Source organism: Brienomyrus brachyistius, chromosome 18 (genome assembly GCF_023856365.1).
Source record: "Brienomyrus brachyistius isolate T26 chromosome 18, BBRACH_0.4, whole genome shotgun sequence".
Taxonomy (NCBI): Eukaryota; Metazoa; Chordata; class Actinopteri; order Osteoglossiformes; family Mormyridae; genus Brienomyrus; species Brienomyrus brachyistius.
In genome coordinates this window covers 696134-707077 of record NC_064550.1, presented here as the reverse complement: position 1 = coordinate 707077, position 10944 = coordinate 696134, and the positions used below count along the sequence as shown (strand labels likewise).

Below are 10944 nucleotides of genomic sequence, written 5' to 3'. Positions count from 1 at the left end.
ATAGTGAATAAAACGATTTTGTAGAAATATTACTTGTTAAATTTAATATATTTATATTGTATGCATGAATGTTGCATGCCGTTGCTGCAGTGCATTTCTTCCGTGTCCTGGGTGCATTTCTGTGGGAGTATTTGCCTGCCCGTGCGCGTGAATATCCGTTGGATAAATTATTATGGAAGATGACTGAATGTATGGCGGTGGAAACTATTTAGGAATCGGCGGCCAAGGATGAAAATCTGGAAATAAGAGTATCGCATTAGGAGTTCGGGAAACTTTAACTCAAGGTTTTATATGTTTGGCTGTCCACACGGATACCGCAGATCTGACCGTCTCAGCACAGGCCAGCAAATCTGCTCCTTGGGTTCCTCCTCCTAAGGGTCCCGGAAACACCGCTGCCCTCACAGTGGAACATCGGTTACTTCAATGCATTTAAGTCATTCATTAGTCATAGTTAAATATTAGCTTTGCTTTTAAACTGAATGATGATTTAGGATCTTTAACTTTATTTGTGTTTTTGCGTGTATCACCCTAATCCCCGATACGTCACATACTTACAAATGGATTCATTTATTAACAATTTATTAACCAGGTCAGTTAGCTGAGAACAATATTATGCATTCCTATATTCTTCAATGGTATGGTCAGCTAAGCACAGACTGCTTAGGGGTCCAGGGGCTCTCAGCTCAGGCATTTCTAATGGTGACGTCACTTTATTCTAAGATGGGATATATGAGCATCGGGGAGAGAGGTGTTTTTTTATGGGGTAAACGAATTTAACTTCTGTGTTTGGAGTCTTGTTGAGTTCGCAGATGTGTCTCATATCGCCGGTAAAGTTTAATTACGTGTAGTTGGGAAACAGTGACTCCTACGTGGTTGTGAACTGTAATTGCGGAATTCCGGATGTAGTACACACAATGGGCGGAGGCAGTTTGGGTGGAGCCACGAGTATATTGTTTTCGCCTTGTACTTCAGTTAAATGGCCAGTAGATGGCAGAATAACACAGGGCCAAAAGTGGTGGGAATGTTCCTGAAAATATTAATACGGAAATTTACCACATACCGATTTGAACGTAGACTGTAATAATCGCAATGTGTAGTAAAACCTTTCCGTTGCGTGTAAAAAAATCTTTAAATAAACAGACAGGACACCATGTTGGGGATAAATCTAAACATACATACTTCATTTGTAATCATAAAATTTAGTATTCACAACATATTATCGCCCCCACCGACCCCTGACAAACAGAAGAAAAATAAGCATAAAAATATATATGTATTTGTATGTTTGCACCTTTCTTAAATGCTCACTTATAATCCGACTTCATTGTTAGCTTCACACAGTTATACAATTACGATATAATCTGTCCTTTAAGTTACATATATACGTCATAAAGCGCAATTCTGCCGCCGTCGCTAGTAAAATAACATACATACATACATACATGATGGAGTCGGACACGGGTCCCTTCGTCACAGCAGTGCTCTTCCACACGGTTTTCGTCACATGCACACACGGACACATTTCTGTCAGATGGTAACATAGATGTCTCTGCTCTCGCGAAAGGTGCACGGTTTGTGCATGTAAAACGATGTGTTATTCCAGGAAGAATAGGCTCGTAAGTGTTTGTGTATTAACGGGGATGGGACTCCCTGTAATCGACTATATTAAGATCTTTCTAAGAAAAGTACCCTGACAGATGGTGATGTATTGAAATCCCCACTAAGCCAGATATATTTTATATATAAATACCGTGTACACCCCCCCCCCCCCTCCAGAGGATCATGGCCTCCTGCCTTGTCACCCTTTCCCTCTTTTTCATTGCAATCATAACCCCCACCCCTCTCTTTTGCGGTTCTGGGGTGGCACTGGGCAGGCTGATGGTTCTGTTAAGAATAACAGTCTCAGGCATGATCAGTCGCCATGTTCATTTCCTGCTAAGTTAGAAGCTTAATCTATTATGGAAATCAAACAGTAAACATAATGTAATAAGGTCTGATCCTTTCCTTAAAGTTTCTAGCTCAAAAATCTAGATTTAAGTCTCAGAATTAAGGAAAAATGAAATAAATACAAGTAAGCGTTACGTCATAAACATAGTTACTGCATATATATCGCCTGAATGATATTGTCTGTGCCCCTCGGCGCTGTCGGTGAATATGTAATTTTGCAGAATGAAACTTGAATGAGGTCAAACTTACAGGGGCCGTCGTGGGAGAGAGGGTAAGCAAGCCCTTGGGGTCAGGCTCCCAGTGACGCACAGTCACCGCAGAGCAAGCTTTTAGCGTGCATGATGTGCGTCAGGTGCCGCTGTGTGTATTATGGTTGTGAGGCCCTGCGTCGTCTCCCGCAGCTGCTGATCGCATGTTTACCCGCCTGGCATGCGGATGAAGCTTCGCACACACACAGCTCACACATGACGTGTGACACGGGCATGGAGAACACGCATGTGCCGGTACAGAGGACGGGCATGGCCAAGAGGAATGGCCATATATGTATGATGGGGGGGCAGGGGCGCCGCTAGCAATTTTGGGCCCTATGACAAAATATGAGGTTGGGCCCCCCTACCACACCCATTCAGATCTCTGGGGGCCCCTAAAGGGCGTGGGCCCTTAGAATTGTCCCAACTTTCCCCCCCTTAGCGGTGCTTGGCCTGTTTCCAAAAACAGCTAAAACCAATTATGCTTGCCCCCCCCCCATTATGCGGGCTGTGTGCCATCTCTGTAAGGTGCGCTTGGGAACCAGGACAGACAAGCCACGGTCAAACACACCCCCCAGGAAGGATAAGGCCCTTGCCCCCCACTTGGCGCACGCTGCAATGCTAATGGGAGGGAAACCATGTGACAGGAAGGAAGTGCAGCTTGGCAGGATGACCCATGCAGGAGTCACACATCGCCGTGGAAACAGGTGACACTGTGTACATGATACATTACAGCAGGACGCACAGCTGCACAAAACTCGTATCGATCACGGCTACACAAAGATGCAAAACCAAGTCCTTGTGTTTGCTTTGATATTCACAAGTGGTCGATTAAATACTTGTACAAGCCCTCCAACTCCCCCCCCCCCCCCCCCCCCGCAAAGCGTCGCTGATACAGGAAAAGTAGAGTAGATCTTTTTTTAATTACTAATGTTGTGATTGATTATGTCGGCTTGGAGCTTTTGTCAGGTAGGAGGAAATGTTGCTGCTCAGTCCCTGGCTATGACTGGACCACACAGTCTCAGCTGCCTCCAATCAGGTGTCCTCCTCCACACAGGAAGCTAGATGGGCTCCACGTAATTGGCTGGGTACAAGCCCGTCTTGCCACTTTCCAGGCGACCTTTACACCAGCCCTGATCGTCCTCGTCCTCGATCCTGGTGAACTCCTCACCTGTGTGGAGGGAGACAGGGATGTCCTGTTAATGTGCTGTGCTATACCGGGGGGGGGCTAATCCAGCCTGGCTAATCATTCAGAGGGGAATGAGGGGCTGGATATCGCGTAAACCTGTTAACTGTCAATGTCAGAGAGGTTGACTGAAAGGTGACGACCTCACTAAAGCCTTGGGGTCCCCCATGCAGATCTGTGGTTTGGGTGGGGATGAATGCTGCTACTGATGGGCTGTCAGCTTCAGTTACATGTCTAGTCCTCTCCCTCTTATTGGCTGCATGACGCATGGCCAGCAGTGCATCGTGGGATATATCTGCACAGGTCGAGGGCTCACCGGCTTTGAAGGTCAGCTCGTCCTGCTCCTGGCCGTCATAGTCGTAGAGCGCCCGCACGCGCACCGCCCGGCCCCTGCTGCCACCCCCTGCATCTTCATCGTGGTAGCTGGCACCATCGTTGCCGTCGTTGGCTGAGTGGCCGGTGGGCTGCTCGTCGTCGGACCAATCCGCCTGGCTCGCCTGGTTCTTGTCGTAACTGCTCACGCTAAGAAAGAAACGGTCAAGGGGGCTTAATGGGGGGCTGCCTACAGATATACCTGCATAAATGGTGCAGTGTTCCCTGCTGGGGGGGTGCAAGCATATTTTCTTATGCCATTTTAATCCCTCCATTTTCAAAATGCTTAACCAAGTACAATATTACCATTAACGTAATTTGAATGATAATGGGGACGGCATGATGGTGCAGTGGTTTGCCTCACACCTCTGGAACCCGGGATCGAGTCTCCGCCTGGGTCACACGTGTGTGGAGTTTGCATGTTCTCCCCATGTCGTCGTGGGGTTTCCTCCGGGTTCTCCGGTTTCCCCCCACAGTCCAAAAACATGCTGAGGCTAATTGGAGTTGCTAAATTGCCCGTAGGTGTGCATGTGTGAGTGAATGGTGTGTGAGTGTGCCCTGCGATGGGCTGGCCCCCCATCCTGGGTTGTTCCCTGCCTCGTGCCCATTGCTTCCGGGATAGGCTCCGGACCCCCCGCGATCCAGTAGGATAAGCGGTTTGGAAAATGGATGCATGGATGGATGGATGGATGGATGAACGAATGATAATGTCATTTGTTATTGTAAAAAACTGGCAGTGAATTCAGAATATTTAAAACTGTGTCGTTCAGGACATATATTCAAGGTTAAAACATGGATGGATGGATGGATGAATGGATGGATGGATGGATGGATGGATGGATAGGTGGATGATATGTATATGTATAGTATGTATGTATGTATGTATGTAGGGATGGATGAATGGATGTATGTATGTATGGATGGATGGATGGATGGATGGATGGCTCGCAGGCTGGGGATAGCCTTACCTGCCACGGTCGCCCACCCCCTGGTCCCCCCCGGGCGTTATGCTGGTGAGTGTCACCCCCTCGTTGGGCTTCTTCACCTTCTTGGCAATGGTGTGAGTGAGCTCTGGGTTGTAGTCCTGCAGGACAGAGGCTGGTCAGCAGGTGTCGCACTGCACAGGTACTGATTGGTTACCAGCTCCGCCCCCTGCTCTGATTGGTTGAGCTTGTAGGTGGGCGGGATCATGGCACATTGATATTGAAAAGGGCTACAGTGAGCCGCAGCTTTATATTTGCTTTGTGATGTGATGCAGTTTTTCATGAGCAGTGGCGGTTTTGCTAACACATTAGTGTGTCACATTCAGCTGAGAATGAAGCATACAGGCACAGCCTACGTTCGGGACTCAGGGATGGCTTGACAATACATAGGCCTCATATTACAGACGAAGGACCAGCCAATCAAGAACCATTCTCCTCCACTTTTGCCACTTCTGCTCTGTGTTCTGGAGTTTGCAGTGAAGGCTCCATCTACATTAATACACTCTTGTCTATCTTTACATGTATCATCTAAAATGAGAATCACTAATTGGACTGTCTTTGCCTTTATCTGGCGAAATAACTCCTGAGAACTCCTGAGGAACGTCTACCTCTCCCACAGACTCTCTGCTTTCTGTCTAACATCGTGTATTTAATCAAGTACAGGATCCAGATTGTTTATCTCGTAGGTGTGACGCTCACTTACAAAGACTTCCAATAAGATTATAGATTTTCTTAATGATCTTTGTGTTTCTTGAGGATGATATTCATCATCATAATTCATAATTCCATTTCTTCATTTTTTTTCTGGAGGAATGAGTCCACTAAGATAATCAACGTCCACCCTGAACGTTTTGCCAAGATATCAACATGAAATTTCCACCATATACACAGCCCAAAACTCTGCCAAACCAAATTACTGTCGATGCCAAACTAGTGACATGCAACCTACTTCTACAAGCTGCCCATCAATGACAAGCTGCTTGACAGCAGGAGATGGTTCCTCATTCACCTTCTCAGGTGTCTTTTTGATGTATCCCTGCACCTGCTCTTCTGAGATCTATGTTACTACTCTGTTGATAATTTTATGATGATTTTGTAGTGGTTCGATTTCCCCCCTGCTGTGACGTGATGCTAACGGCGGCTCCCACACCTCAAACTGGGGCCAGTTCATGGGCATTCCCGGCCCGTGGTTGTTGCTGAACCACTTGAGGTCCTCCTGCGTGTTGGCAGCCAGGATGGTCCTCTCCAAATCGCGGTACACCATGCTGTAGCTGAGCAGTAGGAGATAGAGGAGGGGAGTTAGACCGGCTGTGGCTAATAAGGGACGTTAGCTAGACCGAGACGCTGTGATCAGGAATGGATATGGGAGAGTCAGACAGACCACTGGCTCTCAGTGAGGTTGAGGTGGCGCTTGATGTCTAGCAGGATCTCTTTGAGGAAGGTGATCCTCTTGACCTCCATCTGCTGACAGAGGTCAAACACCTGCTCCATGCTCTCCATGTACTGGGGGGTGCACTTGTCCAGCTCCTCCAGGGACTTCTCATACTTCTCTTTGGCCTGCAGATGACAAGCATGTTAGAGCGATTCTGGTTCACCGGCACCAGCTAAAACTTCCACTCCGAATGCAGCTAAGTCCGTAGGATGAGGGGAACAGGTGGGGGTTGGGGGGGGGATTCTTTAAGTTACTGGAAGTTGCCTGTCATATATCGGACAAATGATTTTTTATCAACTTAGAGGTGAGAGGTCAACAGAGCAGTTATGAACTGGAATGTCGGTTAGAGTTTAAAATGCCGACTGGACTGATGTCTGTAGTTTAAATATGCTGAAATGTGGACTGGCTAGATTTTCATTAAGGAGCATCATGGTGTCTTCACAGAGTGGCGCTGGAGATGTGGGTCCAGCCATACAGCAGAACTTTGGGGGGTTGGCTTTGGGGGCTGAATAGGGTCTGCCAGCATTCAACGTAAAAAAAAAACGTAAAGGAAATGCGTTAACTGCATCTAAACATTTAAATAAGCATGGAACTGGATGGCACCACACAAAAAGGTTCCCTATGCTTACCCATAATGCATCACTAAGGTATGCAGCTATGTTAAATATCACTGGGTGCGACATAGATCAGAGTAGAGCTCTTTAACAGGCACAGAAACACAGTAGTGCCTAAATGTAGGTTTTTCTGGAGATGGTCTGAAGCCGTGTGAGATATTACGAATATGAGATCCAGTAGGAGTGTGTGAAATAATCTATTCAGCACCACAAACAGACCGGCCAGCAAGATATGATCTTCTGCACACCACCCAAAAGAATCCAAACGGAACCAAGATAGTGTCCGGCTTGTCCGAAGGCCTCAGGCCTCCCATTCTCCCAGCTTTCTCATACCTTCTGCACATCCTGCTTGCACTTGTCCACCTTCTCATGCAGCTTCTTCTGCTGGTCGGGGGTGACGGAGGCCTCGGCTTTGCTGTTGGCCTCGCGGGCGGAGGCCAGTTTCTCCTCTTTGCAGGCCATGTGATACACTTTCTTAGCTGTCTCCACCTGGGAAGGACAGCCAGGCATGTTGGAGGGAACAAGCCCAATGTATATTACACAGGAATTTCGCAGGGACAACTTGTAATGCTGAAGCAGCAGCCATGTTTACCACCATTTAAACCACACATTTAAATGGGGCCATTGAGATTTGGGGCCCCCTACTGGCCACAAATATTCACTACACTTTTTGAGTGGGGCCCCAGGAACAGCAAACCCGCCCTTGTGCGGAAGTCCTTATCTGATTGGGTCACACAGTGGCAGTACAGCTGAGTGACGTCCTCTTTCTCTCAGCCAGATGATGTGACCACTTGAGAGGGATGTAATTTGTGGAAAAGTCGATACAGAACGTCTTTCTGATTGGCTAAATGGATTCAAGAGACCGGCCTCTTCTGACAGCCCTAAGGCCGATACCACAGCGAACTCTGTACACTTTACTCATAGGTTGACTGAACCCCTTATCAGGTCAAGCCAGGTCTGAAGGAGACGTGTGAATAATCTCTCCGGTAAGTCCAATTAGCGTCGACCGAAATAGCCTGCCTGTCTTTTCCTCGTAGCAACTGCTGAATATGTCTATGCATATGAAATGACGCTTTAAATGCCATTTGTACAAGTATGAGAACACGTACTTTAGATTGTTTGAACCATTCTTGGATAAAGTGCATCTACGGCGCCGCTATCAGGAAAAACGACGGTAGTGAAGCTTGCCTAGGGCACCAAATGGGCCTTGACTTGTACTGTCAAAACGCCCCCCTCAAAAGATGGCACCCAAGGTAGCCACCTGTGCCGCCTCTAAGGTTTACCGTCTCAGAAGAGCAGGGTTTGGGTTCCATGAAGTGCCATAGGTCCCACACTTGCCTCTTTGAGCTTCTTGGCCCAGGGTTTCTGGGCCTTCTTGAAGCCCTCTTCTGCCTCCTTGGTTTCCTTGAAGCCACCCATAATCTGCTTGTGATAGGCATCCTTCTGCCAGTTCCTGACCTTCTCCAGATCTTCATTGAGCAGCCCGTTCTTCACCTCCTGGTGCAATTCGCTAACCTTGTCTGCCTCCGCCATCAGCGCCAGCCAGGCCCGCTCTACCGTGCCGTACTGAGGTCCTGTTCGCAGGAAGAGGACGGTACACTTAAAAGGGTACCAAATAACCGACTTGGGGCTCCTGTGAAGCCAACCAGGACACCTAACAGATTCTATAATCTACAGATGTTTCAGCCTCTCAGGAATGGTGAAGGTCCTGGTGGTACACGGTAGACCTTGAGGTCCTGATGGTTCACTATAGACCTTGTAGGTCCTGGTGAAACACTATAGACCTTACAGGTCCTGGTGGTACATTATAGACCTTGTAGGTCCTGGTGGAACACTGTAGACCTTGTAGGTCCTGGTGGTACACTATAGACCTTGTAGGTCCTGGTGGTACACGGTAGACCTTGAGGTCCTGATGGTTCACTATAGACCTTGTAGGTCCTGGTGAAACACTATAGACCTTACAGGTCCTGGTGGTACATTATAGACCTTGTAGGTCCTGGTGGAACACTGTAGACAACGTAAGGTCCTGGTGGAACACTGTAGACCTTGTAGGTCCTGGTGGTACACTATAGACCTTGTAGGTCCTGGTGGTACATTGTAGACCTTGTAGGTCCTGTTGGAACACTGTAGACCTTGTAGGTCCTGGTGGAACACAGTAGACCTTGCTGGTCCTGGTGGTACATTATAGACCTAGGATTTCTATCCACAAAAATATTCCTCCTTATTTGTCAGATTTGTCCAGGCCAATCTGTCCCTCAGCTCTCACATGTAGATACAGACACATGGGACAGCACCTTTCTCAATCAGCTGTCTCCACCGCTTGGACCAGTCGATCAGCTGCTGGCTGTAGCTCTTCTCAATCTTGGCCCGCTCCTGCAGGCAGCTCATCAGGTCATTGCACAGCCGGTGTCCGTCATCGATCCGCTTCACGGTGCGCTTGTAGTTGCCCACCTGTACGAGAGATGTCAACCAATCAGATGTGGCTGAATTCCCATAATCCTCCCTGCCTGACCTCCAGGGTTTTTTCCTTCTTGAGATATTTACCGGTGTTTAAGAAGAGCTTCTGGCCAAAGTTACTCCAAGTTGCTGAGCACAACAGGCCCAGAATATTTATAATCCACATGAATAACACAATGATATTTCACAAGAGGCTGTTTCAAATGGTTCTATGAAAGATTTAAGGCTGAAATGTGATGGCGTGTGATGAATGACAGTACAGTGAGGTTAACAGTTGCCTTCTGCTCGACCATTATCAGACAGATCTTCACAGGTCTCCATACTCTTGATAATGTGCTGCAGATGTCATCTAGGAAAATGTCACCTTAATACCAGCAGAAATAATAGCACTTGCTAACGTTTCATTAATCAGTCCCCGACACCTGGACGTGCGCAATTAAATCCTCATTAAGGCTTCATGTTCTCCGAAACAAAATCATTTTTCAATTTGGCATTTTAAACGGGGCTCTTGAAGACTCTAACTGTACAAACAATTCAAATGAACACGCCAGAATAAAATTTCTTCACTGTCTTGATTATTAAATATAATATTATGTCATTTTTGTACCACAATGGATATATTCTTGATTTTCATGGTTTTCATGCGCAGCATTAGCGTGAGAGTCCATGTTTTTCAAGAGAACAATAACGCCTGACATACAGGAAGTTGTATGTCCAGCTGGTCAAGTGGATTTCTTGCACTTCATTAGGGCAGAGGCTGTGGCTCCTCCCCCATGCATGGAAGGGGACTGGCCGGCAGCTAATGTGGCCCAATGGGATCAGAATCTGCATGTTCCTGTGCATGTGGCTCCTCCCCCATGCATGGAAGGTGACTGACTGGCAGCTAATGTTGCCCAATGGGGTGAGAGTCTACAAGTCAATGGTGTTGTTGGGGTCGAGAGGGGATAGCAGGCTCCTGCCATCACTCCTGAGTGCCACAATTGGATATTACCCCTGAATTAACCACAAAGTTAGAAAAAAAACTGAAGACTGCCCTCTCATGGGTTGGATTCACATTTGTTTGTTCTTATTTACCTCCCAGAAGCTGTCTGTGGTCTCATCGAAGCCAGCGGACTCGTCGTAGGTGCTGGACATTTTCCTGGGTGTGGCCGAATGTCCCAGAAGCTGTAAGTACCCCCAGCAGAGCTGGAATCTTCATGCACTGGAGCAGGATGAGAGGAAGAAGGATGGATGAAACACAAGAGAAAAAGAAAGGGATGGTGAGAGGAAGACAAAATTCCACCACATGGAAAAAACAAACAGACCAGCCAGACACCCACAGAAGCTTGCAACTATTTCCTGTCATAGTCTATGATTTTAGCAAAATAAGCTCCGCCCAAAGAAGGATGTTTAGAGTAGGTAAGGCGGCAGCCCTCTGCCCATATGGACAGCTGAGCTTCCATGAAGCTTTGCAATAAAAAAGGATCTTTGCTGCCAGGAGATACTTCCACACAAAGGTCTGGTGATCTGCTGCTGATCCTTTAGCCTGCGTGCATAGGCGATGAGTAAATGAAGAGCAGAGACAGACGCTTGATGGGATCTCCTCTGCTCTGAAATAGAGGCGTCCGCCTGTCCTGCAAACTCCACAAACAGCTGGGTTCCTCCTCGGCGTGAACCCAACAGAACTCAAGTGATGCCTTTGCGTCTGTCGCCTCTATCCCAGCGT

The 10944-nt window shown here is 47.5% G+C and overlaps 1 protein-coding gene across 3 annotated transcripts in view; it reads right to left on the bottom strand.

The window, feature by feature from the left end:
• Positions 1 to 2700: 2700 nt before the first annotated feature.
• Positions 2701 to 10944, bottom strand: part of LOC125713019 (protein kinase C and casein kinase substrate in neurons protein 1-like) — a 34406-nt gene continuing 26162 nt past the window's right edge. For all 3 annotated transcript variants that reach the window (XM_048983762.1, XM_048983763.1, XM_048983764.1), the window contains exons 2-10: positions 10314 to 10440; positions 9077 to 9233; positions 8121 to 8356; positions 7116 to 7271; positions 6118 to 6293; positions 5887 to 6007; positions 4722 to 4837; positions 3698 to 3903; positions 2701 to 3366 (exon numbers count right to left, since the gene is read on the bottom strand). In XM_048983762.1, the coding sequence (XP_048839719.1) occupies positions 3257 to 3366; positions 3698 to 3903; positions 4722 to 4837; positions 5887 to 6007; positions 6118 to 6293; positions 7116 to 7271; positions 8121 to 8356; positions 9077 to 9233; positions 10314 to 10373 (1338 nt within the window). In that variant the 5' untranslated portion in view covers positions 10374 to 10440 and the 3' untranslated portion in view covers positions 2701 to 3256. The remainder of the gene's footprint in view (positions 3367 to 3697; positions 3904 to 4721; positions 4838 to 5886; positions 6008 to 6117; positions 6294 to 7115; positions 7272 to 8120; positions 8357 to 9076; positions 9234 to 10313; positions 10441 to 10944) is intronic.